Source organism: Dendropsophus ebraccatus, chromosome 1, assembly GCF_027789765.1.
Source record: "Dendropsophus ebraccatus isolate aDenEbr1 chromosome 1, aDenEbr1.pat, whole genome shotgun sequence".
Classification (NCBI taxonomy): domain Eukaryota; kingdom Metazoa; phylum Chordata; class Amphibia; order Anura; family Hylidae; genus Dendropsophus; species Dendropsophus ebraccatus.
This window is the reverse complement of record NC_091454.1, coordinates 53,350,367-53,377,460: the sequence shown is the minus strand read 5'-3', so window position 1 is coordinate 53,377,460 and position 27,094 is coordinate 53,350,367. Positions and strand designations below refer to the sequence as shown.

The window sequence follows — 27,094 nt, the reverse complement described above, 5'->3', positions numbered from 1 at the left end:
TCAGACCTGTAATACTAATAATAGGCTTCTATACTTACTGTATGCTTCTTTACAGATCAGGTCCAGTATTGAACTATGCATTATTTACAGTATTGAATGCCACAACCTGTGTCTACTTTAAAGTGTCACTATCACCATAACAATTTTTGACATGTTCGATTGGGAGAATGAGCCTGGGAGAAGGCTATGTAATGTAAGTCTATGGAGCCTGACTGATTATGCAGAGACGGGATTAGTATGGGCCAGAACACTCAGAACTGGACGGATCAAATGTTTTACATGTCTCTATGATATTTCGAAAGTTTTCTATGTGTTCACTTTATCTGTATATGTTGTAATCTACTGTACTAGCTGTTCCTCCTGATGCTTGCATCTAAAAAGGTTAATAACAGCAGCTCAAGAAACACGCTATGTAGAGCAACACAACATGAATGCATTCCTCACCAGATTGGACCAAAGTCTATTAAATGCAAGAAATAGGTCTGGAGACAGCACTTCAACTAACTCACAGGAGTTTATTTATCCCAGTATGTGGCATAGCCTTTCTTAGGAGGTGACAGAATGCATTCATACCAATCAGTATAAATGTACATACATATGTCATCCTCTCAATTCAGGTGTATTTACAAAAGTACAATTAATCAATAATAGGATTTCTATGGAGTACACATCTGTCTTTGATTACAAATCTGAAAGCAAATGTAGCTGTGACATTCTTGATATCATAGTTCAAGAAAGACACTGAAGTTGTTGACTGTTTTGAACAATCTATTTTTACTACAGTACATTATTTAAAGGGCATCTGACTCTTTTGACCATCAACCATTTATTGTAAGCCAATGGGGCACTTCTTACAGCTTCTTTCTGTTTTGGCAGTGCATGACCATATCCATAAAATAAATGTCCAAGATAAAGTGTCCAAGATTAGAAATCAGCACCTCTTTTGTCCTCTTTTGGGTTCTGGCTAGTATTCCAAATCATCCCCATTTAAACCCCAATATACCTTCAATAACTGCACCCCCCCCCCATCCTCCCCATACACAGGAGCGATCAGCATGGACAAGCATTCCTTTGTTCACTATAGGGAGAGGAGGGTTAGGCCGGCTGTGCTGTGCGTCACAAATCTCTGCAACAAGAGGCCGAGAGACCCACACACTGCACTTAATTACATAATCATATTCATTGTGAATGCGTGCACCACGCAGGTCCTCAAAATCAGTGAAAGGGTATAGCCTAGAGCCATGCAGGGAAGCGAGCAGGCAAGGCCTGGTGTGACATGTGCATTTTTTATTGCGATTTTATTGGCTAGGGCGGTCAAGGGGAAGGAGCAGAGTGGCTTCGGATGCGTCTGGAAAGGGGGGGGGGGGGTACGGGAAGTTTATAGTTCTGCCCAGAGGCCCATAATGCTGTTAAGACGGCCCTGGCACCGACTCACTTATGGACTCCACCAGATAGCCAGGTGATCTTATTGGAGCTCATTAAAAGAATTTTAGTGATGAGACTCCCCACCTTCTCTCTGCAAAGCCCAAATCATTTTAGAAATATGAAGTAAATATGGATGATAACCTATGCTTGCCCCATTGATAAAAACAGGTCAGCAGAAGGCATACGCAAGAACCCCCACATTATCTAACAAAAGCCTATGCTGTACTACATAAGCATAATAAATGATCCTGGAGTCCTTCTTTGAGGTAATACTGTAAGCATGCCGCCCCCAGCATATTGTTACACTTTGGTAGAAAGATAAACATTGCTGTATTTTATATTCTAGGGAATTATTCATACTTACAATCTGTTTATAGCAAACTATCCGAATTTTTAGTAGAATTTTCCAAGCTTTGTCAAGAATACTTTAGCAATCCTCTTTTCTAGTTGTGTGTCACCAAATGAATTCAATATGTCAAGAAAAGTTTAACAAATAGTCAAGGATACATGAGTGTTACTATTCGCTACTGTATAGTGTATTGATAGATGTATTTGCCCAAATAGACATGGGTTTGGATTCAAATATGGACTGAGGGTACAAACCCACTTGACGTATTTACTGCGTGAATCAGTCTTAAAAATAAGCAGGCAAAATGCAGGTTGGCTTTATACGATTGTTCTGCGTTAAAATACGCAATTGCGTATTTTTGAAGCGTGAAGCTTGTTGTTAGCAAAGCATCAGTTGTTAACAACCTGTGCGAAAAACGCATGTAGCTTCATGCTTCAAAAATACGCAATTGCGTATTTTAACACAGAACAATTGTATAAAGCCAACCTGCGTTTTGCCTGCTTATTTTTAAGACTGATTCACGCAGCAAATACGTCAAGTGGGTTTGTACCCTGACAGTCATTCTTAAAGCTTGGGGGGTAAATATTTAGGAGGTTATAAACAGCTTACAGTTTCTAATAATTAGTTACATAAATGATATTATATAAAAGAAACTCATTTGTAAAGTAAAAAATAAATTATGTAAATGATCTCAGTATGTCCACTAGGATTTTTTTTATAATAACAAATATTGTAGTTGCAATATCTGAAAGAGTCTGTATCACCTATTTTTTATTTTTATGTTTTAGTTTTTTTTGTACATAGGAACAATACACTAAAGGGCAGATATTCATTAGTTGTATGTGTTGGATGCCCTGTGCAGATGTCATTGTGAAGGGAGGGGAAAGGCTGGAATCTGGATTACCAAACCTAAAATTTGGTGCTCCAGTTATCCGGGGGTCCTGTTTGAAGAGGAAGTCCCATGAAAATAAAAAAATCACTACAGGCAGGGGGTGCATGAACATAATAAAACAAAGTATACTTACCTGTTTCCGTGCCTCCATAGCTTCCTGATGGATTGCCCGCTTAGCCAGCCAGTGATTGCAGCAGTGTCTCTTTCCAGTCACTGATTGGCTGATCAGGCAATCCATTATGTGTCATTGCAACAGAAAGAGCTGCTGGAGGCAGGCAGCTAGCAGATATCAGGAAGGCATCGCTGCAAGAACATGGGGATGGGTAAGTATACTTTCTTTATTATGATTCCGCACCCCCCTGCCTGCCTCTGATTTTTTTGTTTCATGGGACTTCAAGATAAAAACCTGAATTAACCAAAGGGTCACTTTCTGTTGAAACTAAAAAAATAGGCTGAAAAAAATATCTGTTATTAGTTTCCAGAGACATTTTTATCTTGAATTGCTAAGATAATTCAAGGGTAAGAACAGATATGGATACATACAAATATAACCATATAATTGTGAAACATTAGCTAATTGTCAGGCAAAACACTGATTTTGACAAGGTCGGTCAACTGTATAAAGTGTAAGATGGCCTCCGGCTCTCTCGAGATAAAGGTCGAGCAAGTTGGATTTCAATAGAACAATCCTTCTGTTTTCAGGTACTAAGCTGCTATCTGAGGAGTCTGGCAGCGGCTTACCCCATCTCTTTATTGAAAGCATGTGCATGGTAGGTTAGGCCAAGCATGTATATATGGGGTGATCAAATGACATCGATGGCAAGGCTGTTTGAATCATATCGAACACTGCTAATTCACAACGTGAACAACCGGCCGTTCCGTGATCCCGGCTGGGTCACGGAACCGCCAGTCTCTGCCCGGATCATCCCGGCCGGTACTTAAGTACCGGCCAGGTGATCTTTCTGGCCGCAGAGATCTGATGCGGGTGCATCAGCGCGCGCCCGCATCAGAGCTTCCCATAGCGCACATTGTGTGAACTGACAGGGTTTACTACGACCGCAATTCATTGAATTGCGTCCGCAGAAAACTGACATGTCAGTTATTTGCGGCCCTGCACGAGATCCCGGCCGGAGCGTATACGATGTGTGTACGCTCCGGCCGGGATCCCATTGAAAATAAGGCTATGTCACACACCGCAAAAAGTACAACTCTCTTAGATTGTACTACTTAACGACCCCAATAAGAGCACTTTCGTCATGAACATCCTGTTCCTAGTCAAGATTATTGATCATGTATATCACTAACAGGCATTTTACCATTTCTTAATGACAGATTTATTTTCAACAAATAATTTAATAAAAATAAAATAAAAATATATTTACCTAATATTTGTTAAAGTGTATCAGTGTCGTATCAAGAATTCATGAAAATATTTAAAAGATATAAATTTTTTTATTACTACAATAGTAAACTCATGTTAATAAACTTTTGCTGGATTTCTAGTCATTTAGTCTACATGATGAAAAAAATTATGTAATTGGTGCTCCTACTATCTGAGTCATTGTGGTGCAGACACAAATGTATGTGTCACACTTTCATAATGTAAACTCCAATACAAAACCAGACTCATTTAGTCTAGACATTGAAAATTCCGTGTGGAAAATGCTTGCACAAAGAAATAATTTTCATTGTCTATGGGGACAGCTCAGTTCGACAGAACACAGAGTACATCTATAGAATGCTTAATATACATGTATTTATATTACTTCATGTTTTCAAGCAGACAGGATAAATGGCTGCAGAATAAATAATAGTAAATTGTCTTTTAGTATACAAGATGCTTGTTAAAAATTCATGCATTAAAATGTGGGCCACTGACTATAAAAGCTACAATAAAAAAAAAATCTGATATCCTTTCTGATAATTACATTATTATAAAACAACATAAAAGTCATGTAGCATCTCATACTATTATATACTGTAAAACTATTTACACCATTTTAAATACAGTGGTACCTCGGTTTAAGAGTAACTTGGATTGAGAGCTCTTTTCAAGAAGAGCTCACAGTTTTTAAAAATTGTAACTTGGTTTAAGAGCATTGCTTCGGTTTAAGAGCTCCCTTGTAGTGGGTGGGAGGGGGAGGGGTATGGGCTGCATAACATGGTCTACAGCACTGTACTCTGACCCAGGAAGTCTCCCTCACCTTCCAAATCATAGCAGATCCACTTCAGGCTGGGGCTTGCATTAGGGGACAGGACTGTGGAGGTAATCCCTTCATAGCTGTAACCCCTCGCTCCCTGGAAAGAGAGTGCTGCTATACTGTGCCCACATATGCCCTGCTCATTCCTTCATGCTCCCTGCAGTTTCTGTCAGCTCCTAGAATGAATGGCATAGCCAGCTCTCCGTTCAAGCTCTATGGAGCCAAGTTTGGCACCTAGAAATGTTTAGTGACCCCCACAGAGAATAAATGAAATGTTGTCCATACATACATAGTGCACCACCATTTATTATGGGACCAATTAAGTCGCCACACAGGATAGAGGATTACTTAATCAGATAGGAATACTCCCTTTAATTCTTATACGTGAATAAAATATACAGCTTATGTATTATAAAATGCAACCCCCACAAAGCCACCAGGCGCTAACCGACCTACTGACCTTTCTTTTTATCTTGGATTTAGACTGGCTTTTAGAAAAACTTGTAACTCAGGAACTGCTGCAGTTAAGGCCCTATTATAGGGAATGATTATCAGCCGTATTCGGCCGATAATCGTCCTGTGTAATAGAACACAACTATAAGCCTACATGAACTATGTCGGCTGATCATTGTAGTTGTTTGTCTTTCAGCATGTTGAAAGACAAAGGACTCATATAGCAACGATCTGCTGCCATCGCTTAGTGGAATAGGAGCGGCGGCAGCAGACCGCCGCTATTCTTTATGGGCTGCCCCAATGATTTAGCGATCACCCAGGCAGCCTCCCCAGCTCTATCCTGCTCGCTGCTGCCGTGTGTAATAGCAGCAGCAGTGAGTGGGGAACGAGGAGCAAACAAGCGCTGACAGTGCTTGTTTGCTCCTCACAGTTGCCCTGTATAAATGGGACTTTAGAAAGACGGAAGATTGTTCAAAATACTCAGGTGGACATGGTGAGTAAGAACAGCTTGGGAGCATTTCATTCTTTGGATTGGATAACCCTGCCACACTGGATAACCCTGTCACACTGCCTTTTTGCTGTCTGTTTAATACCCGTTTAATGGAGAAAAACTGATGAAAAAACTAATGCATTTGTTTAGATGTATATTTTCATTGACTTCCATTAAAAAAAAAAACCGGATCAAAACCATGTCTTTGTGTACGCTTAAAAAAAACTTTTGATTTATTTATTTATTTTTTTTAATAAAGAAGTGAAAAAATGGACCCAAACAGATGCACACTAATGCCTGAGGTTTTTTTTGCAAAAATGCTGTGTGAAAGCAGCCTAACATGATGGTGCCATTACTTAATAACTTTATGGCAGTACTATGTGAAAACAGTACAACATCATCGTACAGAAACTGTGTGGCATTCTTTCTTGGACACTACATACACAGATTACATGGCAGTATTACAAATTTATACAGCATCAGTGTTTTTGAATATAATTTAGCATTATTTTTTTACATATGTGCACTTCTTGAACCCTTCAAGGTTCACTTACAGGATTTGGGCGACCAATCCTAAGGTGCATTACTCCAGCTCCTATTCAACACTGTGTTAAACATAATATAGAGAAGATCATAGTGGTTCAGCAATAACTACAACTCACAAAGATGTACTCTTTTCTGTTTTAAAATAGATTTTCCTGTGCATGAAATAATATATGTATCCATTCACTTTAATGGAACCCAAACATTGGAGAAGAGTGGTGCTATTTCTGAATGACCAAAGCCATCGTTTTTCTAAGGCTTTAAAACCTCTTTAACTTTTCCTAAGGACCCTTTATAATGGGCCAATGGGTTGTCTATGATGAGCGCCCTTACTTGCTGACTGGTGTCTCTCCGTAGAGCCTTTAAAGGCATAATCAACTGCACGGCCAGGCCGAACTATCCCTGATCAGGGCGAGGTGCAGCTCTTTTACCTGATAATCAGGCAATGTTAACTCTGCATTTAACTCTGAGGCTTTGATATTATGCATTTGTTTCTAAAGTTTAGCTCTATAAACACAGGATAGTTTTCTCATTCATTGTCTGAGTGGGCACTTCTTTAACTCTGTAGTGGCATCAGCCATCTTCTTCGGAGTGGCCTGCTGGGGGAGCGGCATATCAACCAGCGATAGGAACAAACTGGACAAGCTGATCAGAAGGGCCAGCTCTGTCCTTGGAAGCCCGCTGGAACCGGTGCAGGTGGTGGGGGAGCGAAGGATTTTGTTAGTCGTCAGCGCCATACTGGAGAATGACTCCCATCCTATGCACGAGACCGTGATAGCACTGGGCAGTACTATCAGTGACCGTTTAATTCACCCAAATTGCAAGAAGGAGTGATATCGGAAGTCCTTCCTTCCTGCAGCGGTTAGGCTGTACAACCTACACCGACCTATGCAGAGATCACTCTACAAAAAGAACTAAAATAGTCTAATGTTTTTATTGTATCTTTTTTTACCTTTTCTTCTCTTTATCTACTTTAATCGTAATGCCTTTACTTTACCTTTTAGTATGTGTAATATCCATGCCGCTGTAACACACTGAATTTCCCCATGGCGGGACTATTAAAGCATTATCTTATCTTATCTTAACAGATTTTATGTCCACCACAGTGGATGCTATTAAATATTCTCTTAATTTTTTATAATTACAGTCAAGTACTTACTATTGATGAACTATTATGGCATATATATATATATATATATATATATATATATATATATTTATATTTATTATTATTATTTTTTACAGTAGTGTATGGTAACTTCAGACCCCATGACCTTATGATCAGTGTCGGACTGGGGTATCTGGATCCCACCAACGAAGAACCAGTGAGAAATGACGTCAGTCACTGTTAGGACAGGCTCTGAAGCGTGGGGCCCTCCGGAAGATTCTCTGGTCCGACACTGCTCATGATTTTAGCTAAGCACCCTCGTGTTCTTGATAAAAAGTATTTACACCTACGCTGAATATTAGGCTAACAGAAGTATACGGTAGCACTACTCTGCCTTATGGCTCCTCATTTGTTTTTTTAGGTTGAATACAAGAAATCCAGCCCTATGCATATATTCAAATGTAGACACATCTGCTTCTGCAATATGGTTGATATCTCTACAGGGTTTTCATTTTTATCAGTCTTGTCACAACCCTTTGATATAAACTGAGAAAGTAAAGGAGAATTTAGTCGACAAAGTTAATATGGAATTTTCATGTTCTATAGTCAAGCTGGACAGTTCCAGGTTTCACAAGTCTTAATGGTTCTTATATGGCAGAAAGGAGACCCTAGAGGTAATGTGTAGAAGAAAACAACCATGGTAAAGGTGATAAGTCAGGACCTGTGCTTGTCACTGCATAGGGAATGTAGATGTCACTTTTTGTGGTAACATAACTGTCATTGTTTGGCGCCCTGAGTATGTATTATGGCTTGCTCTGTCTGGCAGTGGTTTTAAGAAGCTGTGGCTGTCACTGTATGGGAGAAATATGGACTGTTTCCATTTAAATGGGTAGAAAAGTCTCTTGCAAGTTACTCGGCTTAGTAAACAGATCAGCTAGAGAGCAATATTTATATCCTATGTGTGCCAAAGAAAATAAGAATCAAATCCCCTTTGTGAAATAGTTTGAGGTTTTCTCTACTTCTGAACTGACAAAGAGATTACAGTATTGGATCGGGTCCAGTAGGCAATGAGTGGAAAAATGTTGCACATTACAAGAAGTCACAACTAAGATGAGAAGTACATTGACCCAAGAATGTTCTCTCTAATACTTTATATGCCATGCAGGTAATAGAGGATCATTCATCAGAATAGGAACATTTATATAATTTCTACTAGTATTATCTAGTGAAATGTCAGTATCTCTGATTGGAAATGAAACAAATGTACTAAGTTCTGACAATAGCTTATGATTTCCTAATACAGTAATTCTACAATTTGGGTGGAATGCCCCAATATGCCTAAAATATACAGAAGATTCTTCTACCTATTGCCTGTAACAGCACACAATAGGTAAGGTATAGAAGGTTTTATACCAATTTGTACTCACATGGTAGCCATATAAAATATTATAGAGAAAACATATTATGAAATATAATATAATACCATATAGAAGTTTATGTGTGCAGTTCGTGCATCTGTTCTGTAGGGTTCTATGTCTGGCTGTGTTAGGGTACCCATATACTTTAGTTGAAAGTTGTCAAAGCCCCCCAACTCCTTCAGGACTGGTCAACTATCTAAGGCACAGGTGTGAAAGGGCCCCCCAGCTGTTGTCAACCTACAATTCTTCAAAGCTTAAGCTTCCGTTGTCCAGACATGATAGGAATTGTAGTTTTGCAAGAGCTGGAGGGCTATTTCACACCTGTGATCTAAGGTGTGCTGGGACCTCCCACCTCTCTCTTCTGACAGATGATGTTGGGGAAGAAGATGTTCAGACATGTTGGACTGCTTGACCCTTTTGTTCTCAGTGAAGTAAGCCACTGCCAGAGCTATGAGACAGCAACTTACTCCTCCTCTTTTCATTGAGAAGTTACACTTTAAATGTTTTGGTTTGGTGAATGTGGAGGACAACTTTTCAAGGTGCATAACCACTTTGGCACACACTAAGTAAAAAAAAAAAAAGAAAAGAAAAATGGTGTCCGCTTTTTTAAATAAGGTTCGTTATAACTGCATTTTAATTATCCTCTAGCAATGCACTGAAGTCAATGAAATGACGGCCGCCCAATGCACACGGTATATTAAATAACGAACGTTAATTGCGTGGACGTCAAAAGAATGATCATGACAATTATTCGTGGATGTCTTTTGCAAACAACAAACATTATTATTTAGTTGTTCACAATTTTCTTTTCTTTTTCCACCGTCATTTACGATTAAATTCAAGACAATTAAATTAAAGACACGCCCAAAGGGCAATTAGTCCACCTAAAGTAGAATAATGTTACAGTGGCTATCATTGCACTGACGGGCACTGAAGCTTGATGAACCACGGACGTTATTTGATACTCAAAACAACGGCCCTTGTTTAAGGTATCAAACAATGGGCAGAAAATAAAAATGTAAAGAGCCTAGTACCGATTCTAATAAAAAATATTGGAGAATTACTATTTGGACACCCTTTGTCTTGTTTTTGTATGTAGCCGAAATATACGGAAAGTTATCACAGCTGTAAAACTGAAGATATAGCACAAGTCAGCTTTTGCAATTAAAAGCCAACCTCCTCATATGAATATAGCTGTCTGTTTCTGAAGGGAGTGGAGCAACAGGGTAAGACATCAATACAGCAATTTGACCCCAAGTCACTTAGGATCATTTCAACTCTGGGTGGTAAATACATGGGGTTTTTGTATTCTCCCTTTGAAATTTCATGGCTGTGCTCTCAGTTCTCAAGTTTCCTCTCACAGTCCAAAGTAATACCAGTTAGTCAAATGAATTCTAGCGAACACTGGCCCTGCTTGTTTATATACAACAACATATCTGTAAGTTCTCAAGGAGCAATGAGCCATGGAAAAACCATGTATAACACATTGTTTAGTTTTAGCATAGTATGATGTTAATTTAGTATATAGTAGAAAGTGCTTTCATCCATGTAAAAGCAATATAAGCTTATGCTCACTAATAGAAACAAGAAAAAGGACTAAAAGAGCTGTATAAGATTAGAAATAAAGCTGCCTACTTGCAAAAACAGCGCCTCTGCTGTTCAAGGGCTGGCTCTCATATGAATAAGAATGACCCTTTTTTGGAGGAAACAGCAGTGGCTTTCCAGTCTCATACAATTCCTTACAAAGAGGTTTTTGAAATATGTATATTTGATGCACAATGGATATATAAGTTACCTATATTCTCTAAAGCAATAGTAAGGTGTAAGGGTCTAGTAAGAGTAAGCAAAATGTATAAGAATTTTTGTCAAAAAGGGACATTACAATTAAATTTCTTCTGCTTTTCTGCTTTCTATCTTGGTGACAGAGAGGAAACTCTAGTCTTGTGTCAGATTTATTATATTAAGTAAGCCATTTTGTTTTATCAATGTAATATCCAGTATTTTCAGTATTAACTCCTTGCAGTGTCTAATATTGTTGTCTCCTTTATTGACTATGAACCGTCATTGGTTACAACCAATGGATAAAAATTTGCCCCAGATCATCACTCAAATACTGTATAACAAATAGTTTACAGGGTAGGTAGAATACTATGTACATAGCTTAAAGTTCTGTATGTTAGTTGTGTGATGTATACACAGCTGTAACAATACACTGGTGAAAGCTTTATGTGCATTCTTATGGATTTCCTTTAAAAAATGACTATGTGACAATGGTGTATTAGAGTATTGCACAGCATATGAATAAACTACATGTACAGTATTCATTATATGCAATGTAATATATTTCTTACAATGTAATGTAATAAATTGTGCTGTAAGGATGTGCTGGCTAATATAAAACACAGCCCCTCCTTACAGATTCAATGTCATCTGCAACATTCATATTACCAATTTTGCTGAACTTTTATTACCAGGACAGTGTTAAGTGCTGTCCTCTCAGTGAGGCTTTTAGCATTAATATGGTGTTTGTAGTTGCACTTCCACAGCTACTGTCCAAATTCCCTAGCACCAAGCACTCAGCAAACAGTAGCCATATCTCCCACCATGCATAGCAGCTCTGCAGAAAGTGATCACATGATAGTCTGGCAAGAGCCTTAGAAGTCAATGAGAGACTTAACACAATGCACGAGATGACTTACGTTGACTTGCCACATATCTTTCTTTGGTACCATTGCTTGCAGTTAGTATAATACTGCTTGTTGGACCCCATCACCTTCTGCACTGCACACACATTGGGCCTGTGATAAGAACAAAGGGTTGAAAGTAAATAATACAATAACATAGGAAAAGGCCATGCCAACGTCACATCGTGGTAGTAAAGATTATTCCATAAGAGATCCAAGTAAAGCAGCAAAACATAAAACTACTAAAAAGTAGATAAAAGCATTATCAATAGCCAATTCTAGCATTGTTACAGTTAATCATTCATAGCACATTCTAATTGTAGTTATTGGGATCATATACCATAGGCTTAACATAAGACAGGTCTTACCCATGCTGTCTGCCCCTGATCCTGCTGTGCTGCAGAACTTTCTGATACGGATACCTTGCTGAAGTTACTAATGTGGTCAGCAGTGTAAGAGTCAAGGCGAGCAGCACAATGCGATTCATTCTGAGAGGAGTAAGTGCAGGTTGCGAACTCCCACTGCTCTGAACTAAAAGCCAGGAAACATAAACTGTGCTGTGTTAAATAGACCGAGAGCTGGAATGGGTGGAGAAAACAAGCTACTGCTGCAATCTGAGCCTGACTTTCCAGGCTGACTCTTTGGGGAATATGTAACCTCTTGGCTGTGTGTCTGAAAGAGTTTTAGAAATTCAGAGGTACAATTCTCAGGACTGGCCTGTGCTGCCCGCTGTCACCCCTTGTGTAGAATGTGCCCATTATTTCAGCCACTATTTAGCATTGCATATTTCTATTTATGCTTCTCATGAATGTTTCAGATTATATTTCCAAAATGTTTTGCTTAGGCTGGCCTTTTTTCCATCTTGTTCCAGTCCCTTCAGGCTCTATATGAACTTTTTTTTACTTTAGAATTTTTTTTAATCTTCTTTTTTTGTATTATGTGCGAAATGAGCACAACTATTACAAGCGAATGGTTTATTTAGTGGAGGATATATGCATAAGTAAACAAACAAACATATTCCCCAAGTAAGATGTGTGTGTATGGGGGGAGTCCCAGAGAATCTGTGTAAGCAAATGCTCAGCTTAGTGGGAAGGCTTTCCACTAATGGACTGTGAAGTAAACTGAAAAGTGTGTCAACCTTCCATTTGGCTTTCAAAACAAGCTCTTCTCAATAGTAAGAATCCTGCTCTTTGTCCATATGAATGTCAATGAAAGCTGTACGTCAGCTTTATATCATACATACATGAAATCATATCCCACAAAAGGACTTGACTATAAAACACATAATACACAGCATTCATCAGTGCCTTCTTGCTTTGCACCATAGTGCATCCATACAACTTTGCAATTCCTGAACTGATATTCTTATGGCACTCTCACACATAACTTGCAGATGCTGGCTGTGTTGTACAGCTGACACCTGTCTGCAATAGGTTGTATTGTAATTAACTCTCAGCCATTTACCTCCTTTGATGCCCCAGTCGATATCAACCATGGCATCTAAGGAGTTCAAAAGACAGAAAAGGCTCCCCCTTTTAGGCAGTCGGCATGCCCACAATTTGATGGGTTACTATGAAAGCTATGACACTATGACACACAGAAAAAAAGCAGTAGAAAAATTTACCTACAGTTGATAGAACTCGGTTATATGTAGATTGTTGCAGATTTTCCCCATGGACTTTACAGCAAATGCATTAGCTGAAAAGTAGATGTTTTTTTTTTTTTTTTTTTTTTAAAGTCACACACTGTTCAAAAAAAAAAACCTTCATAAAATTGATGTGTACCCCAAAGTTCAAAAATGACATTAAAACAATATAATGTATTCCACAAAAACACAAACTAATGGGCAAAAAAAATGTATGTTCATACATAGATGCAACTTCAATAAATTACTGATTTGTGTTAATCCTGACTCCGTAGACCTCTGTTGAATTCCTTATTCTGCTGGATGCTATTAGAGACAGTCAACAAGCTTTATGACAAACACAATCCTAAAAGTTCCTTTAATTCAGTGGATTAGATAACTGTACAGTGTATAAAAAGTGTTAGGGTCCTATTACAGGGAGCAATTTTTAACGACTAATGGCTAACGATAAACTATCACAAACGAGAGTGTTTATTGTTAACCTTAAATCATTCACCATATCACACAGAACGATAGTCGTTAGTTACGATCGACTACAATCATTTACTCCTTCTGATCTAAGCAAACCAATGAACAATGTGCAATTACACTGAACGATTAGTGAACACACGCGGAACTTGATCGAACGAATATGGAATTACAACGAATGATTAGCAAATGATTAACCATAATTTTAGGTTCAGATCTAAATCAACAATCAACATCACACAAACACTTTTTCAATCGTTGCCTGGAATTACATAGAACGATTATCATTTAAATTCAAACAATTTAACGATTTTTTGCACGATAATCGTCCCGTGTATTAGGGCCCTTAGTATCCAAACCATCAGAACAAGCTTAGTATAGTCATTCCTCCAGGACGGAATGCTTGGAGACATAGCTCTGAAGAGTTATGAAGCAGATCTGGACTACAACACAAGATGTAACAACAAAACTTAAGTACCGTATTTGCCGTATTACTAATCTTAATTTGGTGCCTAAAAATTACTTTAGCATACCATGAAATTGCTAAGTATTTATCTGTACTCATGTAACCAAAGAGAAAACAGATTGTAAGAAGATATGGGGGTTGCAGAAGCAAGTTGTATGTGCATATACAGTAGCTGAATTGTGAGAACATTAAAGCCCAGCCTTAGGCCCCTTTCATACCACATTTATGGCCTCAGTCATAAAGATATGTTTAAAAAACCTACATAAATAACCTACAACCTACATAAATAATAAAAAAAGGAAAACTCAACATTTTGTAATCTGGATTACCTTAGAATCAACAATTTGATGGATCCAAACCAGCATGGCTTTACTGCAAGCAGACTAATCTCATTTGTTTCTTTTATTATGTCACAAAAGTGCTGGATGAAGGTGATGCTGTGGATATCGCCTATCTGGGCTATAGCAAAGGCTTTGATACAGTTCCCCATAAAGAGCTGATAAAAAAGTTAGTGAGAATTAGACTTAATCCCTGGATAGTTCAGTGGATTTGTGTCTGGAAGAAGGATAAATATCAGAGGGTTGTTGTTATTGGTGTATATTCCGAGAAAAGACTGGTTACAAGTAAGTGCTGCCATTTTCACAATATTCAATCTTATAAAAATATGAAAATTAACTTATTAGGAACACTGGGGCGTAAAATATATCAGGAAAGACTTAAGGATTTGAATCTTTATAGCTTCCCCTGATTGAAACCTTTAAACATGTTAAAGGACTAAATAAGGTTCAAGGGGGAGATATTTTTTAGAAAAACCTGAACTGAAGAAGAAGGGGGCACAGTAAAAGGTTAGATGGGGGTAAGATTAGAAGCAATGTGAGAAAATATTACTCTACTGGAAGAGTAGTAGATGCCTGGAAAAAACTTCCAGCAGATGTGGCAGGTAATTCTACATTTAGGGTATGTTCACACTGAGCAAATGGAGTGGAAGACCGCATCTCTATGGGAGGGCTCGTGCGTCTCCACTCTCCTCTCAAAGAATTGACATGTTAATTCTTTGAATAGAGGCGTGCAAGCCCTCCCAGAGAAATGAGGTCTGACACTGAAGAAGGCAGAATTCTGCAGTGGAGAGATCTGCTGCAGAATTCCACCCCAGTGTGAACATACCTAAACAGAATTAAAACATGTCGGGAATAAAAAATATATCTATCCTAAGATAATAAGAAGGGGGATAACATAGGTGCAGACTAGATAGACCAACAATTACTCCTAACAATCTTCTATGATTCTGTGTTTATATTATGGTAAAAGATGATAAGGAAAAGGCTAATCTACCAAATACTTTCCACTTTCCTCCCTACTGTATTCACATGGGAAAATCCTACGACAGATTACATGAATAGAAAAAAGAAAGACAGGAGGGTGCCTTCTGGTGCAATATCACTCTAGTAAGCAGATGATTGTGAAGTGCAATTATTCAATAGTGCAGGTGCAAGTGCACTCACCTTTTCGTGTTGTGCAAGATATAGGCACAACACTATTAAGGGCTTTACTGGGTACACCGCAGCCGCTATCACAGGGAGTATCCCAGCTAACAGATTGTTAGCGGGTGAATCCAATAAGTAGTGTAGGGATTGTCTATGGACCGACAAAACCTCCAGAGTGCTCCCTTGAGTGAAATGGCGCAGATGTGATGTATTTTCTCCAAAAATCGGCATCCAAAGGTGGATTAATAGCAAAAAACATAGATTTATTAAGGCAACGCGTTTCGTCTTGTTTAACAACGGACAAGCCTTTCTCAAGCCATATAAAGATATATAAAGTTTATATGGCTTGAGAAAGGCTTGTTCGTTGTTAAACAAGCTGAAACACATTGCCTCAATAAATCTATGTTTTTTGCTATTAATCCACCTTTGGATGCCGATTTTTCGAGAGAATACATCACATCTGCGCCATTTTACTCAAGGGAGCGCTCTGGAGGTTTTGTCGGTCCATAGACAATCCCTACACTACTTGTTAAATTACATGAATAGGGATAATATAAATTCACATTTACAGTTTACCTGCTTAACCCAACAAGTGGTGCGGCACTGCCTTAAAAAATCACCAATCATTGAATCAAGTTGGCATCCTTCCTAGATTTCTGCAGGAATTATGTACTGTGTTAGACAGACCCTTATTTTTAATATTTAAAGATTCTATAATGACAGGGCCTGATCCACAGAGTTGGTGCTTAGCAAATGTGGTGCTAATATAAAAAATATTAAAGAAAAAGCGATCCAGAGAACTTTAAGCCTGTAGGTTTAAATATTTTTGTTGGTAAAATATTTTTGGGTTTTCTGGAAGATGCTATACTGTTTTTTCTTCCAGTGGTTTCAGAAAGTCACATATGAGTGACCAGACGCTGAATCTGCTACTGTGGCTACTGCTGCACCTCATGCCTCCATTAGCAGCCGTGGTTGTCGAATACCCATTGGCCCCCAACTTCTTGGGAATGTAGGCTCGTGTTTTTGCTGGTACACCTCTAACCATATGCTTTTGCTTTTGGCAATAGCCTGAAGAGCATATGGAGTCATGGCAAGCGTCGCCCTTGTCACAACCGCCCAGCTACAGGGTGGTTATTGAGTGCGACTGGGATGAGGAGCCCAGTCCATACTGGGAGGCAACAAGGAGCATGGATACAATTATGAAGACACTCCACGCAACCAGGGTGCAGCAGTCCCACTGAGGCCATCAAGGTTTCCTGAGCCTGCAGCAGGCCCACTAAAGCCCTCAAAGTTTCCTGGGCCCCCTCCAAGAACCCTTAGTGTCAGATAATTATGTGGGATGGGAAGAAGAGAGGTACTTTCTTCTGCATCAGCACAATCACCTTCTACTCCACCCCTGTCTTCTTAGAAATGGTTTGGGGAGAAGAAGGAACAGGAGTGGGACATCAGAAGTCATCTGGAGCTCCCAGACCTGGGGGAAGAGAGTCCTGGGCGGAAGCTAGCCACTATGCAGAAATTTCATAAATACAAGGTGTACGGATTCCTAAGGGATGTTCATTAGCCATACCCTATTTGTTATCAGGAGCTTGGTTAAAACAGAGTACCTTCCAGAGTACCTGCAAAAGTCGGTGCAGTACACCCCTGTGCGAGGGCCATGTGTATGGTGGGCTGCTGCAATCACTCCCAACAGAGTTGGAGGTTTGGAAAGAAGATACCCAGAACCCATGTCAAGACTTGGTTGGCCACCTTAGGCCCGAGCCCGAGACATCTATGTCTCAGAAACCATCCCTGCAGCATCTGGTTCCACATCACCAGCTCCTCCTATATGCTATGGAGTCCCTCAAGCAGCCAACACTATCCCACCTTCACACTTAGTGGCAGTCAATCTATCTCTAGCTAATGCATATGTATGTGTTTAGTTTCATACAAAAGCTGATTTGCTACAGTTTATATAGTGAAGGCAGGGCTGGTTTTTCCATAAAATGTGTCCCTGGGCAAAATTAGAGGTGGGGCCCAAAATACTTTAAGCTTCAGTGAATTCAGAAGGCTTTATTACCTAAATCTGAAAGATCAGAGAGATCACCCCAAGGCATATGTACTAATACTTTTATTAAGAACTTGATTGTCAAATAACACTGCTATATACTAGGACCAGATATTACCAGCATTACTTATAAGTGCTATATCTTGCAGAGTCCTCCATCTTCTCCTGCTCCAAGACATGTTCCCCCGCCCCCATCCCTCTTACTGCATCCCCTGCTGGTGGCTGTATGTAATCAGTTCTCAGTACAGGCAGGGTGAAATAATGCCAGGCTGAGATGTTTCATTCATACTCCATGGAGCCTCCATGGGGATGAGGCCCTAGGCAGTTGCCCAATTTCCCTCTCGCTAACGCCATGCCTGAGTGAAGGAAAAAGTGTGATGTTGCAGGCTGGTGTCTTACAGTAAATTACACAGCAGCAAGGGATTAGGAATAACCTCATTGCACTCAGGCTTTTGATGTAATGTAATTTTCAATGTGTCGCAGCCATCTTTACAAACTCATTATAAACTTCTAAAAATTTGGTTCAGTCATAATGCTTGATGACATAATGACATGATCTATTTCAATAATTCACTTATGCTGTGTTTACACGGAACGATTATCGTTCGAATTTGCACGATAACGATCAAATTCGAACAATAATCGTACGTGTAAAGGCAGCGAACGATCAAACGACGAGCGAGAAATTGTTCATCTTGATCTTACAACATGTTCTTAAATCGTCTTTTGTCGTTCACAAGAAATTCGCAGATCGTTCCGTGTAAACAGTCGTTCACCGATTTAATCTATGTGCAATATAGGCTTAAGCGATCGCAAAACGATTTTTTTGTACAATATATTATTCCGTCTATACACTGATCGTTATTAAAAAAAAATCGTTACTTCGAAATCGTTAATCGTACAATCAGGCGAATTATCGCTCTGTGTAAACGCAGCATTAGGCATGTACACATTAGAACTGTGAGTATGGAGCCTGAGCGTAGGCACACACATATTGTGGAGTCTTATGCTATATTACAGAGATAATAAACACTAAGGGAAAGTGTCAGGCTAATGGCACTCTGTATGTGTGAAACCAGAGGCATTCAGAAGTACAGTAGAGCTCCTTAGATTTTTATGGGTGCTGCAATACAAGTCTGTACAGCAAAGCTGTAAAGAGATATAATATGGTGAATGAACCTGTTAGGTGATTTATGCTGCCCTGAGAGTAGGATATGAGAATATTGAGCTTAGTTGTGATATATAGGTTTGTATAACCTGGTGCAGCTTTTACTAGTAAAAGAAGTGTAAAACTTGACTGGACACCTAGAAGACATACAGAATCCTGTATACCCCATAAAAAATGATCTGATGGACAGGAGGGATAAGCAAGACTCTCACTATCTCTTCTAGTCGTGGTAAATACTTGTAGTCAAAGTATTTTATGAGTGATACCTTTATTGGCCAACAAAAAATAGTTAAAGCTGGGAGCTTTTGGGATTCAAAAGATCCCTTCGTCAGACAAGTTCACAAATGAATGACTTATAGAAACAGCACAACATTTTAGGGATGTTACAAACAAGAAGAGAGAGACATCTGTGAATTGGAAAGGGGGGTGGAGGGGGTATATACATCACATCACATATATACATCACATAGATAAGCCAGGGCAATAAAAAGGACTTGTTGTACATTAAATCTTATGTAGAAGTCCAAGATTCTTGGTCAGTTCAGTCTTATCTGTGGAGTGTGTCCATGTAGTGGGTCATAAATCCAGGTGCCAGGTTTAGTCCATGTGTTAATGACTGGAATGTTTCTATCAATTTTTATCAATTTGAATATCTCTCCTAGGAATCATGTCAACAGTTAGGCTGGATCCACATTACGATTTTTCCATCCATTTTTTTCGTTCTGTTTTTGCATTTGTGTGCATCCGTTTTGATCCGTTTTTTCCACTGACTTCCATTATTCCACAACAAAAAAAAAAAAAAACAGATCAAAACTGATCCTTTTTTTAACATACACAAAAATGCAGTCAACCTCATATTTGTGTCCGTCATATTTGTGTCCCTTTTGATTCGTTTTTTTTTTTAATGGAAGTCAATGGAAAAACAGATCAAAACAGATGCACACTAATACATTCATTTTTCAATCCGTTTTTTTTTTTTTTTTTTGAAAAATGGATGAAAAAAACATTGCAAAAACGTAGTGTGAATCCAGCCTTACTCCCAATTCCTGCCTCCAATTGCAGTGAGGAGAAATATATGTGCCACTGCTGAGTGTTGTTACTGTCAATAGGTACTAAGGTATTGTTTACACCTGTAATTTCCATGTAAGCTTTTCTGATCTGTTCTATTCACCTTAAACCAAGAGATGCCACCACTGAGTATTGCTTCCCTGTGCCATCTCATTGTAAGTTAATAGAGGTAATGCATCTGCTTGTAACTTATTACTTCGTCAGCACAAGGAGTGATTGCCAGTGTGTTCTCTGTGCCTAAGCCTATCTCTGGTGAGTTCTAAAATGTTCCAACCCAGTAGCGGATTATAATAGGTCCGTTTTGGGCGGGAGCTTGGGGCCCTGAGCTTCTGGGGAGCCCATGGCCACCCAAAAAGACTTACTTTCAGTGGTGTATTGTCTCCTGACTACACTTCTGCCATGATTTGCAAAAAAATCACTGCTTTTATACTGCAATTTTGCCAAAATCAGGGCATCATGACATTATCTATCATGTACTATGAACACCACGCTTGTGCTGCATAGTTACAGTGGGTTGAGGGCCCAGGCTTTCCCATCTCCCATCTGTTACAGAGCTGGGATGGGGGGAACACTATACAGTAAAAGATGAGTGAGGAGTTGGTTACTGTACTATAATTGCTAGTTTTGTTGAATGTTTCTTGTGTATAATGTACTGTACATTATAGTGCTGTTCTGTAATGCACTGTAGAGATTGAACTAAGCACTTATCAATGTAATATATGAGTACTGTAGGTAATTATTGGTTGGTGCTGGAACCAATTAAACACATTTACATTATTTCCTATGGGAAGACACTGCTCAGTTCTCAAACTGATCGGTTCTCAAACTGCCTTCCAGAACCAATTAAGTTTGAGAACCGAGGTACCACTGTAATGAAAAAATGCAAATGCACCAGAAACTATAATGTCATAATAATTTGAGCCAAAAGCCGTCTTATTTGACTTCTGATATGTGTTTTAGACACTTTTTCTTATCTGAATGGCATGTCAATGTAATATATAGGTGCACAATTCTGGTGCCAAAAAATTAGTCTTAATAATTCTGTCCTTCAGTATGTTATCCAATCTGTAGGATTGAATGATCAGTGACATCTTTAGCATTTATTATGGTCAGACAGGCTAGTGTTTGCACTAAAAGTATAATAAAAAAAAAAAGTAATACATAATAGTAATACAGAAGGTGCATAGTAGATGTTAAATTGAGAAAACATTAAGAGGGACATTTACTAAGGAGTCTAATGTGTGTGACTCTTCTAATGAGGATTGCTGTATATTTTGTTCCAATATCTTGTGACTGATTTATTAAAATGTAGCACTGCCATAGTGAATGTATCTAAGTAAAAAGTCACAAAAAAAGTTCAGAAAAAGCAAAACTTGTGCATGCATATTCACCAGGTACTGGTACATCTAAAAAATATTCGCCCGTCGAATATTGGTTTTAAAAATAGGACTTCCAATCCAATTATTCGCCTAAATATAGGCACAAAACCCTTGATAAATTTCCCCCTGTTTTTTTTCTACTATAGAAAAACTATTTCAAATAAAGTATTAAACCAGAAATCATTTTTAATGCAGGATGTTGTTATACTGCCCTCTGTTGGAAAAGACGTAAAACTATCCCTGACATCAAACCTGTAAATGCTGAATATCAGAAGAAAAAAAAAGGCTAAAAAAGGCTGCACAGTTCATCCGTGCATGCTTCCTGAGTGAATGTGAAACTAAATATTACTAGTAGTGACAGTACTATATGTGTGCCTACATTAGCAGTGTTATACTGTATATGTATTTTGGCTTCTCCCTCTCCTAAAGATTTGTTTCAAATGTAAATATGCACAGTTGGAGCACTCACTCCCGGATTTGTTTTGCATGACCTAGACGAGCTCACACTACAACTAACACCAATAGATATAACTGTGTATCCAATCCAGTAACTACAAAAGTCACTCACAAATGAGATTTTGCAAATAACTTTCCATTCCATTTTTTGTGATGGAATAAATAAAATTGTGTTATTTGCAAAATCTCATTTGTGAGTGACTTTTGTAGTTACTGGATTGGATACACAGTATATCTATTGGTGTTAGGTGCTTGAATCGATACTGAGTATCAGTAAAATATAGGTTGTTTATTTATGCAATTTTCTAGGAATATAGGTGTTTGAGCTCACACTACAAGTCTATAGTCGCAATATACGGCAGTTATTGGATGATCGGGATATGTGCCCACCCCTCCACATCTGGGAAGGCCTACTCCCAACATGTCCAAAAGCCAGAAGTGGGTGCAGGAGACAGAGGTGTAGCTAGGCTCTCCTGCACTTGGGGCAAAGATTCAATTTGGCGCCCCCCCTTGTGTGCGCAGTAAGCACAGGGGGCCCATGTTGTCCCTTCACTGCTGGTATATAACATATACTATATATATATATATATATATATATATATATATATATATATATATATATATACTGTATATATATATATATATATATATATATATATATATATATATATATTTTTTTTTTTTTAATTAAGTTTAGATAAGCGATTGTTTAGATGAGCAATTCGCTCATCTCTACTGGCAGCACTAGTGTGGTGTTCACAATATGGTATACATAATGTCATATTTTCTGTGTACCTGGAATGTTTTTATGAAGAATGATTATTAGGCAGCTCTGGGCCTAATCAGCATTTTTTAAAGTACTTCCATTTTTCCCATTTAAAATTTGGTCCCTAAGTACCTTAAAGAAGGCGTGGTTGTCTCCGCTCCCTGCTGTCTGTACCTGAGGAGGCGCCATTGTCTCCGCTCCCTACTGTCTGTACCTGATGAGGTGCCATTGTCTCCGCTCCCTGCTGTCTGTGAATAAGAAGACAAAGATTCCTGATCTATCTCCAGTGTGACACCCAGTGTAATGTGATTCTATGGTGCCGTCTCCTAATGCACAGGTACGCTGAGTAGTAGAGTTGATCGAACCTCGGGAAATCCTTGGTTCAATTGACCTTGAACATTCATGAACCTGCTGCATTAGATTGCTAATGCCTTCCCGGTCCGTGGGGAAGGAGGAGAGTGTCCGGAAACCACCTGGAATTCCAGGATTCAGCCTATTACCTAGGCTATTACCTAGGCTGAATCCCAGAATTCCAGGCGGTACCCGGGCAGTCTCCTCCTTCCCCACGGACCAGGCAGGCATCAGCAATCTAATGTGGCAGGTTCATGAATGTTCGAGCTCGATCGAACCTAGGATTTTCTGAGGTTTGATCAACTCCACTTAGCAGCAGAGACAACAGAAGCAATGCCTCCAGTAAGGTATTCCGTCACCTCCAGTAAGGTATTCCGCCACCTCCAGTGTGGTATTCCATCACCAAATTCAAAATAGAAATAATTTAGAAAAATGACTCTTGTATCATGGTCGCTGTATATACAGATACAGGTGCTTTATAGATTGGCGTAGGGAACCTTGGCTCTACAGCTGTTGCAAAACTACAACTCCCCATCATACATGGACAGTCAAAGCTAAAACTTTGGCTGTCCAGACATGATGGGAGTTGTAGTTCTGCAACAACTGGAGAACCAAGGTTCCCTACCCCTGCAGATAGTAGGTGAGGTTTATATAAATGTGATATATATTTGGAGAGGGCAGTTATTAAGGGGTTATGAAGTATATAATTATGTACAACCAGACCAGACCCCTAAATAGACACTGGACATTCTCTTGTGTGTCTCCCCCAATCCCAGACTGGTGTCCCTCTGTACCCCCCTGCCCCCCTCCCCGCTCCTGGGCACCCCTGATTGTCCTCCCCTTTCCACACACCTGTATTTTTCTTCTTCCTCCTCCATAGTGCAGTGTACATACAGGACCTGCGGTGACATCATAGTCACATGTCCAGGTCCTTCACCATCTACACAGTAATTTTGCTGTACTGTCTCCTGGCTGCTGTTTAGCCCTGATTTGCACAAAATCTCAGTAAAAACGCAGCAATATTGCACAAATTATAGCTAAATAGCAGCCAGGAGACAGTACAGTATGGGAAATACCTCTTTTGATTAAGTTAAAATCGTCTCCTGCCTCCCCACACTGACAGAGGTCAGGACGCTTCCAGGCTCCCTCATCCACTGTGATCCTTCTCTCTCTGCTCCCTGTGATGGCGCTCCCCCCTGGTCTCTGCGCCCAGGGCAGCTGCCCCCCCCCCCCCCCCCCGCCTCACCCTTCAGGTGTCTTTAGAATGTGGTTTGCAGCTGAGAGATTCCCTTTTGTTAAATATTTAAATCCCACCTTGATTAAGAATTATAAAAAGAAGTCCACTATAATACAAAAAAATAATTATACTAATAAAATGAACAAAATTTACTAAAACTTTAATTCTTTTAGGTGTATTTAGTTTAACGGTGCCTTCACACACACCGGATCCGCAGCAGATTTCATGCTGCAAATTCGTAGCAAAATGCGCTGAGGATCCAGTGCCTGTTCATCCCAATGAGAATACATATTTGCAGCAGGATTAACATCCCGCTGCGATATGTGCATTAACCCCCCCTGCTGGCTGGAGCATACATTACCTCCGCGATCTGGCTTGCTTCGGGGGTTCTCGGCTCGTTGTCCCGCTCAGTGGCTGTGGCGGGGCAGAGCACTGATTGGCTAAGCAGGACAAGCAGATACTGGGAATCCCAGCAAGCCAGAGCGCGGAGCAGGTATGCCTCGGCCGGCGGGGGATTAACTTACATACACGCAGCAGGATGTCAATCCCACTATGAGTATGTATTCTCATTGGGAAGAAAGGGCACTGGATCCGCAGCAGATTTTGCTGATGATCCGGTGTATGTGAAGACACCCTGACTTATAACTCATAAACGTTAGGAATAGAATTAAAGGAGAAGTCCGGCCACTAGTAAAAAAAATCTCAAACTCCAGGGGCAGGGGGGAACATAACAAACCATCCAGACTCACCTCTCCCTTTGCCTCTCAAATGCTAGTTCGCCAATCGGGGATCTCCTATGCTGCAGATGTCATGACTTGGTTGATGGACAGCCTGCTCAGCCAGTCAGTGAATGGGGCGGGACACCGCAGCAGTCACTGTTTGGCTGAACAGGTTGTCCATTAACTAGGAAGGGCATTTTCCCCTGAGTTGTGACGTCATCACAACTCGGGGGAAAATGCCTTCCGGGGGTCTCGGGGTGAATCAGATGAACACTTCATTGCTATGTTCTCCCCTGCTGTCTGTCAAATATTAATACCCAGACTTCTCTTTTAAAAGCAAAATGAAATATAAAATTTTGCACTAAAATAATTCTCATTTACAAAGACTGATGAATCATTCTTAGGCCTTATATACACAAGTGTATTTGGAATCTTTATTACATTGATTTCAAATGCAAAGACCATGCATTTTCATGAGGCTATGGGAATATTTATAGTTTTTTTTTGTGGAGTTGTCTGGTCCATATTAGTAATTTAACAGGCCCCTGGTCCTGCGGGGAACATTACAGACATGTATACTTACCTGTGCACTTCTTCACCACTTTCCGGGATTCACATGTCTACCATTGTCCTTTTCTTCAAAAATTCTGCTGAAGTGCCAAACGGTCTAGAAGTGGCCACTCTACATACAGAAGTAGGCATTTCTTGTCTAAACTGCACATCAGTGGGAACTTTGAAGAAGAGGACAGCAGCATACATTGGGCATACTGAAAAATAGTCTGTGTGTGTGTGGGGGGGGAGGCAGGTTCAGGTAAGTATACATGTTTATATGTATACATGGCATACCTTTGGAATAACTTTTTATAGTGAACCACTGTTTTTTATAAATCCTAATAAAACAGTAGGCGGTGGCCCTGATCTACACTCTTGTCTATAAGGTCAGAGACATACATGCAGTATTGGAGCCAGTATTGGAGACTGGATTACTATTACTAGCTGTAGCACATAATACTGGGATATTGTATGGTATATGGTGTTCTTGTCAGTCACACTGACAGACTACTAGTCCTGAACTAGAATTGTTGGATGTTTGGTGAATCTTATCACCTGCCCAATACATGCTCTTTTCCTGCTCCAGCAGTTCTCCCTGTCAGCTAACAAGACCGCAAGTGAATCGAGCATTAGGAGACCTGAATCTACATACACCCAGGTCACCTGATGAAGTGGCCAATCGCTGCTTTGCCAGAAACCAACATAGCTGCTGTATAGCAGGACCCCCAGCCCCTTCCCCACATCTTTATTGCCTAATTAATTATAATTAAAGTTATAGCTACCTTTCCTGGGCCAGTGCAGAGCCGCATCCTGCTCTTGGAGCCAGCCTTCTTCTGAGTTCCCTACCACGGATTCATCATGATCCAGCTGACGGATGCCCCACTCGAAACCAGGGTACCGGGGTCTGGTAGCTCTGTGATGCGGTGCAGCGTAGGCACTAGGTGTGGTAAGCATAGTGTCTTTTTTATTTCCCCCCCACTTTCTGCCCGTACTGATTTTTTTACCCCACCCCCTACCAGACTTCTCCTTTAATTGTGGAAAGTTTGAGACAATAAAAACACAAAGAGTAACAGCAAAATCTGCAATTAATATTATTTATAGAGGATCAGTGAAATCTTCTGATGATAATAAAAGTGAAGGATTGAGTGCGGGTTCACACTTGCTTATAAGAGCATCATATAAAGATATCAGGAACGTTTTTGTAATAAGCATTATGACTGCTTACAGTTACAGAAAAGAAATATTAGGAACTGACAAATACTGTAGATAATATTCACAGTTCTACTGATGTCTGTTAGAGATAATGGGTGCATCAACAATTCAAGTAGCTGGTCTTGGCAGTCTCCTGCATTGTATCTACTAGAAATCAAGGGTAAACTCTCTATATTACAGTATATCCAGTGCAATAAGAAACATGTAGATATTAGGTTATGCCCACAAATATTTGTTCAAGTGCCCTCTACTGTTAAATAACAACGTTTTTAGGGGGGTGACATGTAGCCATGGGCCCCATAGCAAAATCTGAACTAACTATGAATACTTTCAGCAATAAGTGCAGAAAAGTGTATAGTTATTTAGGGTCATGTACTGGTCACGAGTACTGTCACAATACAGGGATGATGTACACAGTATGGTTACAGTAACAGGAAAGTGTACACATTGATGTCACAGCACAGGAATAAAGCACCCAGTGATGTCAAAGTACCAGGATAATGCTCACAGTGATAT

At 39.7% G+C, this 27,094-nt stretch overlaps 1 protein-coding gene across 1 annotated transcript in view; it reads right to left on the bottom strand.

Moving 5' to 3' along the window:
* TGFBI (transforming growth factor beta induced) overlaps nucleotides 1-12,155 on the bottom strand; it is a 58,210-nt gene extending 46,055 nt beyond the window's left edge. Inside the window, exons 1-2 of the mRNA XM_069970772.1 lie at nucleotides 11,932-12,155; nucleotides 11,579-11,677 (exon numbers count right to left, since the gene is read on the bottom strand). Coding sequence (XP_069826873.1) covers nucleotides 11,579-11,677; nucleotides 11,932-12,050 — 218 coding nt within the window. The 5' untranslated portion in view covers nucleotides 12,051-12,155. The remainder of the gene's footprint in view (nucleotides 1-11,578; nucleotides 11,678-11,931) is intronic.
* Nucleotides 12,156-27,094: the final 14,939 nt, after the last annotated feature.